The 16,282-nt window shown below is 36.5% G+C and overlaps 1 protein-coding gene across 1 annotated transcript; it reads left to right on the plus strand.

Moving 5' to 3' along the window:
- The first annotated feature begins 2,204 nt into the window (after positions 1-2,204).
- On the plus strand, positions 2,205-12,455 carry LOC122646086 (nicotinamide/nicotinic acid mononucleotide adenylyltransferase). Its single transcript, XM_043839561.1, has 9 exons — positions 2,205-2,366; positions 2,768-2,841; positions 4,608-4,693; positions 5,922-6,005; positions 8,250-8,334; positions 10,735-10,814; positions 11,461-11,562; positions 12,160-12,218; positions 12,296-12,455. The coding sequence occupies exons 1-9, from the start codon at positions 2,290-2,292 to the stop codon at positions 12,396-12,398; spliced, it is 750 nt and encodes a 249-aa protein (XP_043695496.1). The 5' UTR covers positions 2,205-2,289; the 3' UTR covers positions 12,399-12,455.
- Positions 12,456-16,282: the final 3,827 nt, after the last annotated feature.

The following is a 16,282-nucleotide window of genomic DNA, read 5'->3' on the forward strand; positions in this document are numbered from 1 at the left end:
TCGAACTCTGTTATGGGAGTGTGAAGTTCAACCAGAAAAGTTGTGTATTGTTTCTGATGAATTGTTTGTTAGAGAAGTTTATCCATCTTGCAAATCTGATGAGATTGTAATAGAAACAGTAGGGGCATCTTCAGGAAATAATGCAACAGCTCTGTCATCCATTGAACTACTAGATACCAGGTAAAACAAAGTGTAGAATGATCATTTATTCTTAGTATTTCACAATTTATCCTGATGTTGTTGTGTCAGCTGCCATACCCTTGAACCAATGTGTATATTTGTTGACAATTCTGGGAAGCAGAAACAGAGCTGTTTAATTCTGATTCATTTGAAAATTACAAAATTGGAGAGTTTGACAATGAAAAATCATTCTTCTTTGAGGTGATGGATTTATAGAAAGGAGGCCCTTCTTATATATATATATTTTTTGTCATCATGTAAGTTAAGGTGTTGGTGCAAAATGGCTTCCCATTTGCTGCTTAGTGCAGCTGTCCTTGTTTGGTGCACTGGTCACATGATATTTTGGTGTTGAGAGCCAGCTGGAAGGTGATTTAGGCCTTTTCATTGATCTTTGTTTACTGGCCTTACCGATTATGTTTCTCAGCCGTGCTCTGCTGTAAGAATTTCTAATAAAAAAGAGAGAAATGTTTTTATTGCTCTCCAGTTTATCTTATCTTTCTCTAGTTCTTCTATATTGTTTTACTATTCTTCCCTAAGCTTTTGTAATAGGACCAGGTTTTGTATTATTTTTTATGGAATGTCTGTTTCAGTGATCCTTGAAACTGGGACAAATACCAGAGTTTTTAAGAGAAAATTGAAAGACTGCTTCTTCCAAATATTCCAGAGTTATACACCTCCATTTCATGAGTTAATCATATCTTGTGACCTGCTTGTAGCAAAATTATAAGTACAAAAGCCATGGTGTAGGAGGCAATTACATAATTTTTGGTAAACAGCAGAAATGATTCTGTTAAGTGTGATCCATACAGATTTCTGTTTCTTCTAAATTTCAGAAATGTTTTATTTTTCGGGGTTACCATACAGCATTTCAGGACCCAGAAACGCTAAAAAAACACAGAAACACATAAAAGTATACCGGACCCAAAAATACTAAAAAAAAACAGAAGCTTTACCATACAAAGCCTAAATGACCAAATATTCTTCCAAACAATCTTTGGAATGGCAACAATCCTAGATCTCGAGGAGGAGGAAGGCGGAGAGAGAGAGGTTCACAAACGATAAGCAGAGTCTCTTGCTTGGCCTGAGGAAAAACAACCCCCTTCAACGATTCTTTTTGTCCTTTTATTTTATTTTAGTTTCCCTTAATACCCCTGCCTTTTACCATAATCTCCTTGCTCCTTATTTTGTTTTTATTTCCAAGTTTACCCCTTGCACTGTTGCGTTGCATATATTCACTTGGTTTCCATTAATTACAGTTTTGCCACTCCTCTTTTACAACTTCAGATTAATTACAATTTTGCCATTTCTCTTTATAAATCTTGATTTATCTACTAGTTTGCCATTCAATTTTGGAATTTTATGAAGCTCTGTTATTTGTAATTGAACCCTAATGCTGATCCCTTACCATTGAATAAGGGTCAATGTAAACTTGCTTGTAAACCACCTTTTTCAATCAATATAATTTGATGTTGGTGCTCTCAGTTTGCTGTGTGGATTCACTGGGGATATTGAAGCAGATTCCTCAACGTTTACAGGGTGGAATGGTGGATTTCTTTGGCTGCTACATGTGATTTCCGGTGCTATTTCTGCAACCTTTTAATCTTTTTCTTCTAATCCATTTCAGCAATAAAAAAACAGGTCAGTTTCTTCCGATATTATTACCCAGTGGATGCTCTGCTTTACTATCCAGTTGGGTTATGAAGAGGGGGTTGGGGCGGGAGTTGTTAGAGGGGTGGCTCATGGTAGAGGGGAAGGCGGGGGTGAGAGGTGGTAGGGTGACGGAGGGTGAGTGGAGATGCCGGAGAAAGGCGACAGGAGTGGGGTGCCACCGGAGAGGCTGTGGGAGAGGAAGGGAGCAGTGCTAATTCAGGGACTAAGAGTAACTGGGGAGAAAGAGAGGTAGAAGTTCACTTTTTTTTTAGGGGAATCAGAAAAGAAACTTTGAGTAGGGGAGTTTGAGTAAATATATAGTGTAAATAAATGAAAGTGATAGAACTTTTCCCTTCTGTGTATTATATTTTCTGTAACTAGGAAGCCATGCTCATGATCTACAACTTGGAGCTACTAAGTTAATTTGTTTTTTTCTGGACCCCTTTCTTATCAGGAAAGATGGATATTCCACTACCTTTGAACAAATTATCTTTGGGAACTATAGATCAAGATAGCCCATCAGATGGTGTAACCAAGTAAAGTATTTTGTTGTTATTGTCTACTTTTTTTTAATTATTATTTTTAATTCTGGTTATTTTAGGTTCTTGAAGTATTATTATATTTCTTACAAAAAAATATATGCATGCTTGGCCAATATCTTGGTCTTAATATAACTCAAGGGAAAGCTCTTTACGTAGTTGGACATGAGCTAGGCTGTAATATAGACCATGTTCTTTTCTTTTGCTACTTGTAGTTTTATGCATTTTATATGGACACAGACTTAGTCAATTACATTGTGTAAATATCTACTATAGCTCTACGAGTCTTGATACTAAATTTTCTTGCCTCTTTTTATCCTCTGTTTTTTGTTTTCTTAAACCAACATCATTTTTCTCTCTAAAACATGCTACCTTGTTTTCTTTCTGCTCTGAAATAGGAACCTTATTTATGTGGTTCTCTTAGCAACTGGAAGTTTCAATCCTCCTACTTATATGCACTTACGTATGTTTGGTAAGTTTTAGCTGGATCCACACCCTCCTTCCATTAATTAATATTCTGCTTAAAAGAATCTTACAGGAAGTTTCTTCTGTTGTTCTACTACTAATTTGCTTTTTTAATTCTTTTACAATTAATGCAATTACTTGCACACAGTCATTCACTATCTCTGGCACTTGCATGAAGCTTTCATGTATTGGGATTGGTTTGGGGGGGATCGGTGAACACCTAACCATCCAATACTTGCCTATGCATCACATTATCCACCAAAGATCAGGCAGGGTTGTGCTGATCCTGTTTCTGATACTGAGGTTTAAATCCTTGCTCGCTTGCTCAAACTTTTATGGGAAACCCTCTCTCTCTCTAAGATCCAAATATTACTTGGGGAATGTAATGCAGATTGGGTTTGAAAGGAAACTGGAGCAAACAAAAATTGGCACTATAAAGAAATGTGAGGCACATACAAATGTATTGCAACTTGAAATATTAAATAATGGTATATTTTGTTGTGTCATGCATAGAAGAGCTTTCTCATTGCTTTCTTTAGTCATTTTTAACAATCATTATGAGTTTTTTGAACTTGCTAACTTTTAAAAAAAGGAAAAAAAAAAAATCTCTGTGTTTAGGCTCCTTTAAATGAGGTGAGTATTGTATTGTCAAAGTCTAGTTTGATATGAGTATCCATTGTTACTTCCATTCAATAATAGTGAGGGGTATTACTATGCAAGTGGAATGTATTAAAGGACAGAAAGTGACGTGGGTTGAAGTGGTGCAAAAATGCATACAAGTTAAGAGAAGAAATGGCACTGGATGGAGTATAATGATGGAATGGGATCTGTGTTGGTGGACAGAAGTATCTGGGATAGGCTTAGTTGAGTTCAGTATTTCCAGTAACGTATAGGAGTAAAGAATCTAAATGCATGCCATTCATGCTGATGCCAAAATCTAGATCAAGCCATAAGTGCCCCTCAAGGAGCAGAACTGAATCCATGATTACTTTTATTTCTTCTTACCATTGGTTTCTCTGGAGTTTGTCATACACAGTTCCCCCCCCCCCCCCAGTATTTTAGCTTCCAGTTGCACATGAGAAGCACTGTGCTATTTCATTCCTTTCTTGGAGATTAACCACCCTCTGTATGTGTCTAATACGAAGTTTAATGAAGAGCTAATAAACTACTTAAAAGATATTGAATCAAGTCGCATTGCCTTTTCCGCTTTTGTCTGAATGGCACATATTTTAATTTTTCTCTGTAGGAGAACTGGTCACATGTTTCCTCATCCTAGTCATGAAACACTTTCTTCGGGATTCCAACTTTGTGTTGCATATAGTTTACAGAGAGAGGCTCAAAGATAAAAAAAGATAAGATGGAAGCAGCACTTTAGGATTCCTTGGAAGGATCTAATACATCAGCCATTTCATATCCAGTCTTTAATCGCCAATAATTGTGTCTTTGTTAAATTCTTGACTGGTTTGTGAAAGAAATCTACATAATTATCTTATTTGAGCTGTTAATACTTGGAATAATGAATTGTGTCTTTGTTGAATTCTTGACTGACTTGCGAAAGAAGTCTACATATTATCTTTTTTGAGCTGTTAATACTTGCAATAATGAATGAAGTGCATAGTTCCTTTATTTACCGAAGGTTTTATAAACATTATCTTGAATTATTAGCGTTCTGAAAAATATAAACACGTACATGATTGCCTTTAAAATTTCGTAATCAGTGGAAGCTATTGATGGCATCTATTACGTTTTGATCATTTCTATTTTCATGCTTAGAATTGGCTAAGGATGCATTGAATTCAGAAGGTTATTACGTAATTGGAGGCTACATGTCACCTGTGAACGATGCATACAAGAAGACGGTACGTAATCTTTTACATATTTTGTTCATGTATGCAAATGCTTAAGGAGACTTAGAGACTCGATCCAACTCAACACCACCTTATTTAGACTACTTGGTGTTTGCTATTCATGTTTAAAATGGGTAGGCATAGTGGTTTTATGCTGGCTGTTAATCAGACAGAACTCTCCTCCTTCATCTTCGCTTGCGACTGGCAGCGATGATTACAGAGATTTCTTTTCTGGTCCAACAGGAAATGATGGGATAATTTGATAAATTTAATGGCTTTACTCTGTTGGTACAATTGTGAAAACTGCACATCAACCTCTGACAAAGTAAGCATGAAGGAGGGTGGGATATCACAAAAATATGAGAAGCTCAATCCACACTGGAGCCTTTGTTCCCTCAAAGGCTCCCTGATTCTTTCTGTATCCTGCACCACAATGGATTCTGGGTGTTTGCTTTTTAAATTTTATTGCATAGTGTCAATAAGCTGTTTTTGTGTTTTTTTTTTTTTTTTTGAAGTTCAGGAATACTAATGTTGGTGGATTCTGGGCTTATATGAGAGGGACATATGGAACTATAAGAGGGTGGGCCTTGGTGCAACGGTGAGGTTCCTCCATTGTGACCAAGTGGTCACGGGTTCGAGTCTGGAAACAGCCTCTCTGCGAAAGCAGGGGTAAGGCTGCGTACATTATAACCCTCCCCAGACCCTGCAGTGGCGGGAGCCTCGTACACTAGGTACGCCCTTTTTACATGGAACTATAAAATAATGTTCTCAACATCGGCTTCTAGGCTTATCTAAAACAAGTTGTTGAGAACTTGAGATTATCTCCTAATTTATCTAGTGAGAGAGACTTCTCTTAAACAGTTGGGGAAATCCTGTCAATCCTCACGTTGGGAAGCTTTTCTTAGATTTCTCATCTCAAAAAGAACTCCTCCCCTAAGAAGACAAGTGATGGTTTTCTATGTGATAGCATCACTGAGTTTGAATGAGAATACCCACTGTTGTTGATATTCAATTTAAAGTAATGTTCATTTTGATTTCCTTAATGTAGTTAGTATGTCTCTTTTGGCTCGGGGATTTTTGTTACTTACATTCTGTACCAACATAGTTTTATGTCGCACTTTTAGCCTAGTTGCTTGAAATAGAAAGTCTTATGCTAAAACTGAAGTATATTTTTAGACATCCAGGGGTACTTTTCCCTTTGTCTTACATAACAATAATTCCAGTGGATATCTTCTTCTAGGGCCTTATATCTGCTGAACATCGGATTCAGATGTGTGACCTAGCTTGCAGAAGTTCTTCATTCATAATGTTGGATTCATGGGAGGTAATTTATCATTAATAATCTCTCTCTCTTTCTCTCCCCTCCCTCAATCTCTCTCTCAGAGAAAAACTAAACTTTGTAGTTCGCTCAGCTATCGTTATTCTTTTTCTGTGTACTGAAGCTTGTTCTCTAGAAAACGTTAGTTCATTGTGGGGATAATGGGTTTCTATGTTGTATTTTGTGTTTTTTGGTTTGGTAATGTTGGAATGTTTGATGCTTAAGAGTGATAACTGATAAGACATCCAAATGAGATTGGAGTATAAATAAAAATATCAAATGAAGAGCAAAGACCCATTTATATTGTTTGGGATGTAACATAAGTGGCAGGGGTGGTGCTTAGGTCTTGAATTTGTTTAGCTACCACTGTACTTTCATTTTGTCGCTTATATTTATTGATTGCTATATCCAGAATCTAAAGAAGATGTTAGCAGATCCTTGATGTATTATAGTGAAACCTTGATGAGGAGTACTGTTGGAATCAGGTCAAGGCCTTGACATGCATGGGTGGGGTGTGGGGGCGGTTCAGTTCTTTTGGTATAACTAGATGTGCTATGGATTCCTTTTCTTCCTGTCTTATTTATTTATTTGTATTTTATCTTTTTAGGGGTGGTGGAATAGATTAGGGAAAACTTAAGACTAGCTAAAGAGAATGGAATACCAACAAGATGTGACATGTGAAGTTGTTAGATAGTGATGCAAGGTAAATTTGTTTTTTCTTTTAATTTTTTTAGGAAGGTAAAGACTGTAACTATATCGAGGAAAAGATAAACATCATGATTCAATCCTAGCATATCTGCAGCCATTTTTGTCCCCATCCAAAAGTCCAATGAAGTTATTGGGAATTCTTCTGGCATCAATAATGCTATGATTCGTATTCGTAGAACCTGGCTATATTGCATATTTGTCGAATCATTTGTATGTTAGCCTCTCTGTACATATGCAGTTACTAGGTATTGCATAGTTCATTCTAGTGTTGATCCATTAGAAAGGGTATCCTTATCATGTTAGTTATTTACTAATTGATGTTCGAAAACTCCGAACTTATGAAGTTGGTCTGTGATGGTAAGATTGCATTCCTACATTGCCTCTAACTTTGACCAATTTTCTTTCTTTCAACTAATCCGTATCCCAAGCTTATTTAGTTATGAAGAAAGGGAAAATGCCATAACCCAACTGAATAGTTTGAACTTTGAACTATATGAATCTAATAATTTTCCATTCAGTTCTATTTAAAGTCATATTTGTTTTGTTTTTCAAATGTAATGGTTCAAAGACAAAAGCAATGGTGGAATTTTTTTTTTTACCTCGCTTCTAGTATCACTAGCCAATAAACTATGTGGCTAGGGAAATTGGTTTTCTTGTAGTCTTGCAGACTAATAATTGTCTGAGAGAACAGGGGGCATGGTTAGCCTTTACACATGCCATGCAAGCAAATGCAGAAGGATTTCATATTAAAGAATGCTATCCTGACTATAACAATGATGCCTTTAGGATCAGAGATCTGTAAAATGGATGACTAGGGAAATTGGTTTTCTTCTAGTTTTGCAGACTAATAATTGTTTGTTATACGGACCATGAAAACAGCCTCTCTGCTAAAGCAGGGGTAAGGCTGCGTACATTATGACCCTCCCCAGACCCTGCAGTGGCGGGAGCCTCGTGCCCTGGGTACGCCCTTTTTTTTTATGGACCATGAAAACTGGATGACCAGGAAATTATTCTATCCTCCCACCCAAATAATAAAAAAAACTTTAGAGACATTAGATAAAGTAATGGACAAAATTTTTCATGAGGCATATAGGATAGTTCTCTTCAAGAGCAAACCTTAGCAACATAATTTGTCTGTGCTTCTGAAGGGTTTACATTCACCAGTCACCACAACAAAGCACAAGTTGGAAATTTTCGACATCCTTAGTTTGGCGGGGTGGGGGTGGAATTGACTTCATAGTAAGTCATTGGCACGTCATTATGCGTGGAACTCGGGTATGGTTCATTATGTTGTCTTACCTTCAATATAGAAGAGCTAAATGTATTTAACATTACTCTCTCTCTCTCCCCCCCCCCCCCTTCTTCCACCTTCCTCCAGCTCTGCATTTCAGTGTAAGTAGGATTCTCTGTTCTGTCATCACAATGTCTTATGCTATGCCCTTCTCATTAAGGGAAAGGGAAAAGCGTTTTTTTGTGCTAAAGGTTTTTTGGTTCTCATTCATCATGGCATCATTGAAGCAAATGCTCTGAATTCTTTTATAGGCAAGGCAAAGTAGCTACCAGCGAACTTTGACTGTTTTGGCTCGAATCCGGAGCTGCTTGTCTGAGAGTGGATTGATTTCCAGAGGTAAGTTTTTTGACTTTTTCGGTAAGATCCTGAGCTGTCTGTCTAGTGTGGATTTATTTCCAGATGTATGGTTCATGTATTACTGTATTTTTATATTTTCTGTTATAAATGGGGAATATGGCTGAGTATACTTTTGTCAAATGTCAATGGACTGGATCAGGATCAGGATCCAAATTTGGGCCAATTAGTGGCTTTTAATATTCTCTTGTCTTAACTGATTATGCTGGATCCATATATTAATCAGATTCAGTTTGGATCTATCTTGACATTGATTTGACTAAGATCTGATCTAATCTGATATATAGTAGAATAGAATATAAAGTAAAATAATATAATATAATATTTCTATTGTCCTCATCATCATTGGCATCACAACTTATTCTATTGACCTTTACCAGTAGTCACTTTATATATTTATAAGTTGGAAAATAAAGTCATGTTTTTTTATCTATATTAGGAATGTAATAAAAAATTGCTCATCAACTTAGTTGGAATTTTGCATTACCTGAAAAGGGCATGACCTTTCTTAATAAGACACTTCATGTACCTTGACTACCCTTGTTGAATACGCATTCAAAAGTTAGACACTTGGACTTGGCTGTGAAGAAGAAAAAGAAGATTAATCCCTATTCTTTAACACATTAACCTCTTTTTTAACATATTAACCCCTCCTTTTGATACAGTTTAGTGAAGTCTCCAAATCATAAGTTGTTGGCCACATAACAACAACAACATAGCCTTATTCCAAGTAGTTGGACACATATCCATATCATAAGTTTTGGGGGGCAGGTTAATCTGACTCCTTACCCACACCCATACCCATACCCATACCCGTACCCGTACCCGTACCAGATCCCATAGCTTTTTCCAAGTCATATCTTTTGTATGGCATTTTGTACTTTGAAGTGTCAGATATGGGTACAGCTGTGCGGCTCATATTTTAAAATGTCCAGGTTAAGTTTTACCTTAAAAGGTTGTAACTTCAAACCCAAATGTGATACTTCTATTCCTTCTTGTTAAAGTAAGTATAACATTTCCTAATCAGATAAATATGACTGGATTCCAATAACATCAGGTCCACATGAATCATGCATATAGACAATTGGATCAAAGTTGGTTATGCCTATATCTGGTCCAAATTCAATCCATTTTCTGTACCAGCTGAATTGATTTAGGAAGGGCCACACTTACTTTCGGGTAGAGCTTATCTACAGTTTCATGACAGATTGGGGGCGAGTTTGTGTATTGGGTTTTTAGGTAAGGCGTAGTGTACTAGTTAGTGTCGAAAAAGAATCTGTCAGTGGACTGAGGTAAGTCTCCATCACTGAGTCTGGTACATAATATATGAAATAGGTTAGTATAAACTGGGTTTGAAATAGAAAAGGTGACTGTTTCCTTTTTCCAATATGGGCTGCTGTGAAAACCTATAACTTGTAAAATAGGCAGAAGGTGATGTGGAAAAATAAGCAAAACTGATTGTGAACTGCTATCTCAGCTTCACTGCATAAATACTGCGAAAAGGACCCAAATACTGTTTTACCCAAAAAGTATGCAGTATGCATTAAATAGAATTTATAATTTCCCCTTCAATTAAAATCCATTCGTATGATGTTTTGTGTGAGACATAGGTTTCTTAGGAGTTCAATTTTTACTGTTTTGCAGGAGTTTTAGTTCATGATGACTTAAGTTATTTTGTAGTCCTAAATAGTGTCATAAGTCATTGGCTTATTAGGAGTTTTAATGCTATTCTGAGCATAACCAGCCTTTCCTACTTTCATATCCCAATTATCGTGCAGGTCTTAATAGTTAAATAATTACACTTTTATTACCTCGAGATTGATCCCTGCAACAGTTACTTGGTGTATTTGGCAAGAAGGAATAAAGGGTGTTTGATAATTATGCAGCTCCCTCACTTATGATCTTGAACAGAACTGGAAGCAAAGTGGTGTATTGCTCTTTTAACTGTAAAGAGTTTACAAACATGGGTATCCTGGATAATATGAGTCAGTGGGAGTCCTTTGATCTTTAATTTTGTAAAGCTTTTGATTGCAAACTTGTATGGTACTTTAATAAAATTCTTTTGATAATCAGAAGAATCAAAATTTTATTTTTCTATGGACTTGGGCCTAGAAAGGTTTGAAAATAAAATATTATACAAAGATTTAGTGGTATTATGTGTTTTATAGCATTATGATACTGCCATTGACTCATTGATGTGTATCGACTATTATTTTTGCAGCTTTAATACCTGCAAATTTAATGTTTCTTCATTTGTTTAAGTGATGAGTTACAGATTTATAGTTTATGTTAATACCTCAGATGAGGGGTGCATGTCTAGTTGATTATTCGTTGTATATTTTAAGTTGACTTTGAAAGATCTGCTCTTTCCTTTCCTTGTAGAATCCCTCAGGGTCATGCTTGTATGTGGTTCTGATCTACTTGAATCTTTTAGCATCCCTGGAGCTTGGATCCCTGAGCAGGTACGTTTCTTGGAATACAGCTGTTGGTATTAGACCACAAAAGGGAAAGGAGAAAAAAAATTACAGAAAAAAAATGGAAAAAGAGAAAAGCTAGTCGATGTTCATATCTGCTTTTGAGTTCAATGTTAATTTTTTGAAATTTAAATAGATGATCATATCAGTTCTCAGCTTGAAAGTTTTGTTGAAGTATGCTTGCCAAAGAAGTTTTGCATGCTTCAATCCTTTTGGTTACAGGACTAACCATATTACTCTCTTCCTTGAATCGTAGATCTTGTATCCTTTTAATTATTAAGTTAAATTAGTAGTTTATATTCAGTAATATCTTAGCCAAAGGTGCAAGTTATCCAATCCAAGTAAACTTTGTTTTGTCGTATGCCTTTTTACGTCATTATTCGACATTTGATGGCTTGCGTTTATTCTTTCCCGTGCTAGGGCATAACTGGATTTCAAGAAGCCAGATTTGACTCATGTCCAGTGTTGTGCTTATGTTCCTGGTTGCTGCATTTAATTTTTACATGCCTTTTCCCCTTCTCTCCCTCTTGACAAAATGAGTTTTTAAATTTTATGTATTTCTAATGTAATTGGGAAGGGAACAGTTAAGAAAAATAGTAGTTATAAAAATATTCCTTTTTAATTTCTTTTTCAGGTCAGATCCATCTGCAGTGACTATGGAGTAGTATGCATAAGGAGAGAAGGAAAAGATGTTGAGAAGATCATATCTTCCAATGACATTCTAAATGAAAATAAGGTACTGAAAATCTTTTCACTGAATAAGAAGCAGCTTTCCTTGCCTCTGTGTACATAATAGTGGTAAACCATGGATGTGTACTGCTTCTTTACTCACCAAGACTTCTATATCCTCATAATTGAGGTTATCTGATCAGTGGGTCAGTTCTGGGATTAAGCAAAACTCTCATTGGCTGTGCAACCAGAAAATCTTGTAAACATTTTCATGGAAGTTAGGATTCTTTTTTCCTTCATCTGTCTAAATAAGGAATGTGGTTGGAAAATTATCATTAAGGTATTTTTGGATAGACATTAGGGATAAAATCCATTTTCTAGTATAGTTGCATAATACCCTAACAAGAAAGCTGCAACTGGGGTATCTCTAGTTCTTAGGCTCAAGATCTAGGTTCTTAAAAGTTAAAATGGTTTCAATAAGATACTGTAATCCCATTGTCACTGCTTTTGTTGGTAGCCCCCATGTCCCAGAGGTGCATTATCTGTTGAACTAGTATTGAGTGACTTAGAAGACCAGGTCTCAGTCATCCTTGGTGGATTGGCCCACAATATTATCATTTTTACACAGCACTATCATTTTTAAGTTATTCTATCTATTTTTCAGGACAACGTCAAAATTGTGGATGAGCTGATACCAAATCAAATCAGTTCAACAAGAGTAAGGTGGGTTATGGCATTAGTTGATGTATGGAATGAGCTATTTTTAGTAGTACAACACTAAAGAGTGCATTTTTTTTCAGGGAATGCATATCAAGAGGATTGTCTGTGAAATATCTTACGGCCGATGAAGTGATTGACTACATCAGGCAAGAGCATCTATACTTGAACTCGAACAACACATGATTCTCAATGGAATCAATTTCTTGGCCCTTTTTCTAAGGATGAGTGGTTCTGTGATTTCAGGAAATAGGCATATAGATTTATTTTTGGTCAAGAAATTGAAATTGTGTTGGTTGTATCGATATGAAATGTTTCAAGAATAAAAAAATTCATTTGGCAGTTCAATTTATGAGAATAGATTCTCTATATTTCTTTGGTAGGGTGGTGGTGGTGAGACCATTAGGAGAAGAACAAGGATGGTGTTTTTATTTTTTAACTTGAAATTACTACTTGCCCATCAAATTAACCCTGTGCTCATTAAAGAGCAAGAGAGGATTTTCATCCTCTCAAGTGTGGTGCATCGGACGGTGCACCTCACTTATGCATTGGATTCTGTTGTAGGGACCGCCAAAACACGGCTTATGTGGCGAAGCTCAAGATGCAAAATATTGCCAAGTGAGTATGCAAAGTTGCTGATCTAACTACCAAAAAAACCCGGATTTCAAGGCCCAGATTCGGGCTAAGGCATGGGTGCACGCATGGGGGTGGTCGTGGATCGGTAACGCGGGCTTGTGTGCATGTTAGGCCTAGCCTAGCGCACACACAAGCTTTGGCCTGGCTTGGGAGTTGGGTGGCTGCCTCTGCGGCTAGGCGTGTGGTAGCCCTTGGGTCGTCCGATTATATTTTTTCTTATTTAAAAACTTTTAATAATTTAAAATTAAAACATTAATGGTCAAATGTTCTCTGTGGCGGGGGTGTGCCCAGACATATGGAGGTGGGCGAAATGACCACCCTACCCCCTGAATGGTAGGTCCATGTGTTTGGGCGCAGCCTGCACTGCGGCACAGAGAACATCAGCCCTAATTTTTAATCCCTATGGTTGATTTTATTGGGCCTTACAACCTTTACATCTCCATGAAGCTTGCTTCAAGTTCATCTCCATTGATATGGCGATTAAGGGCAAATTTTGCTGGGAAAGTGACAAAAAATGTCCGACAAGTGTACGGGACTTACAAAATGATTATTTGCATTGATTGAGATCCAAATGATATCGGATTTGAATAAAATTTTATGCACAAGCTAAAAATAGTTAAATAAGATTTATTGAGGGATTCTGACTCAAATCGGGATGGTTTAGATATTGAGAAAATATTAGGGGTAAAATGGTCATTTTTGCATTAAGTAAAAACCAAATGTTGTCATACTTGAACGAAATTTTACAAGCATGCTCAAAATAGCTAAATAAGTTCATCTTAAGAGTTTTTTTTTTCTTAATCAAATCAGGAAGGTAATCAGTAAGTGAAAATCAAATAGTGTCAAATTTTGATGAATATTGGGAATGCTTAGTTAAGAAAGGTTTGGATATCAAAATTAGGTTAGGGGTATGAGTTATTTTCGCCACTTGATCATCATATGGGTGCCAATAAAATTCAAATTTATTAAATCATGAGAGTCTATCCTTTGACCTCCCGGGTAACATACATTCCAACCGACAAATCACCAACCAACCAACCAAGCGGTTGTTTGCATTTGTGTAAGGTCATGATTGAAGCAAAATTGATGGCTATCTTACTTGTTTGAACGTGGTTGAAAGGGTTCAGACTCTCTATCTCTCTCATGGAACTTGAATATTTGATTCTCATAAATCATTACAGGATGTACATTGACATTTTAGTCATGGCTTGTATCTTATAATTTGGCTCAAATTGTAGAAGAATTTGGTTCTATTTCGTTTAACTATGGAACATGATGTTTTAATCATGTAGTCCATAAGATTGTATAGATATTTTTAGGGCTTAATGTATCTATGTTTTAGCTAATTATCCATGCGTCATTGTGGACAAAACTTACCAAAGTGCCCGTAGCTGTTACAGTTGTAACACTTAGTTTCTCATTCACTAGATATAAGAGTTTTCCCCTTCTCTGCAACTGAAGGCAGAACTCGACCTCTTGTGGCTAGAGTGTCTCGCCTGCCTTCTCCGAATTGAAGATTGAATCTCCAAACAAAAGTCTTCAATAGGTCTTCAACTAGTATAACCTTTATCGAAATTGTCTTGTAAATTTCATATGATTGTCATCCCAATTTTGTCTCGTACTTCAAGTTCATCCTTGACCTAAAAACGGGAGAAGAGATGGCCCATTCTCTTTGTCAAGTCGGTGTGAGATTTAAGTGTATTGAACTGGTCTATGTATTCTTCCACCAAAAGTTTGGTATATGTTTAACTAAGCATTAAAAAATAAAATAAATAAAATTAGAGGAAGAACCCTACCCATTGGGTGATCCTTTATTAATGTGGTTGTCTCTGACACACCTGGTGCAATTAGACCCATAAACAAGATCGATAACTCTTGACATTAAAAAGATCATTAATAAGTAAAGATAGATAATTTTGGATCTTTATTGCAATTTTAACTTGGTGAGAATTCACTATAAAGATTAAGAATGTCATGTTTTCACTCCACATGGTGTTTGAATTGATATCCTTGTGGGAGTTACTATTTTCCTTTCAATTTTAAAATTGACTGGATAGTAAAATAAAACATTGACTTTAGATGGCTAATGCAACATTAATGATTTTGTTGTATGCAGTTAGATAATTTCAATATATACTTAGAAAATTTGCTAAAAAATCAATGAACATGTTCCAAGGGATAATATAAACATTTCAAACAACCAAGTGAGAAGGGGAACTAAAATTTTGATTTATTAACAGACCTAGAAAAGATGTATTCCCATAAAGAATCTTGAGTAAATATACATGAAGTTTAGGAGTATGACAAAATTTTCCCCTCATTTCTTTGTGAAATATTTCTTGGTTAGTAGAACATTTAAAGATATATTTGGACGGAGCACATAGTTTTTCACATGAAAGAGGGATAAAGCAATTCCAACCTCTGTCTGAGAGTGTGGCCTATGCCAGCACTCCCATGAATCTATCTTTCTCCTCTTTATATGAAAAGACACCTCTGCCCCCTTGTTTTAAGGAGGAGCGAGATAGACACATGAGAGTGCTGGCGTAGGCCACACTCCTGGATTGAAAACTACCTCCCTATGAATAATTAGCGTTGAACATTTTCAATGCTATATTTTGCCATTTGGCTAATTATGATTTTACTAAACCTTAACATGTAATGTAAGTTTCGAGTCTTGGAATCTACTTATCAACCTATCTAAATTGCCACATGGCAAAACTAGTATCGTCTAGATTTTTTTTTATGTGTACCATTACCATTGATTACGAAATTTCTTTTAGGTTCTCATTGGTCCCCATTATGCTTTTTAGGGCAATCTTTTAATATTGTTCATGGAAAAAGTAACTTTACCTCAATATTTCCATTCCCAACAAAACCCCACCAACATGTGGATATCATCTTCTCAACTAGCCCACCTCACCTTCAAATTTTTTTCCTCTCCTATCTGCTAACAGGACAGGACTGTGTTGTCCCCTCACATGTGGGTGCGAAATGACGACTTAACCTTGTCTAGGCAGTGTGTTCGGGCAAGGGGTAAGGTTGTCATTTTGCACCCCATGTGAGGGGACAGCACGGTCCTGTCCAGGCAGCGGACAGGAGAGGATAATGATTCCCCCACCTTCCCCTCCCAAAAGTATGTTCCCCAAAATATGTTTGGATACCTTCTACACCCTAATGTTCATGGTCAGAAATACCCTTCTTAGATTCAATGAGAGAGTTCAGATATTACGGTGAGAGGATTTTTATTTTTCCATAGGATACCCTTTTCTTTCTTACTCGAATGGGGTAGACTGCTAGGCCCAGTTTGGCCCAATCTTTTGCTCCCCATGTCCGACGTGGCACATCTATATGGGTCAAGTGTCTTCAGTTAGGTGGCTTCCCGTTCTCTAGGTACTGTTGGATTACAACAAATGTAAAGGATTAATTGGTCAATT

This window comes from Telopea speciosissima, chromosome 11 (assembly GCF_018873765.1).
Source record: "Telopea speciosissima isolate NSW1024214 ecotype Mountain lineage chromosome 11, Tspe_v1, whole genome shotgun sequence".
NCBI classification, from domain to species: Eukaryota; Viridiplantae; Streptophyta; class Magnoliopsida; order Proteales; family Proteaceae; genus Telopea; species Telopea speciosissima.

What these genes read in the sequence shown, in the direction of transcription:
- LOC122646086 (XM_043839561.1), top strand. Translation starts at nt 2,290, where the DNA reads ATGGATATTCCACTACCTTTGAACAAATTATCTTTGGGAACTATAGAT. An exon ending in GAGCTTGGATCCCTGAGCAG is followed by an intron (nt 10,815 to 11,460) that starts GTACGTTTCTTG and finishes TTTCTTTTTCAG; the next exon opens with GTCAGATCCATCTGCAGTGA. An exon ending in ACATTCTAAATGAAAATAAG is followed by an intron (nt 11,563 to 12,159) that starts GTACTGAAAATC and finishes TCTATTTTTCAG; the next exon opens with GACAACGTCAAAATTGTGGA.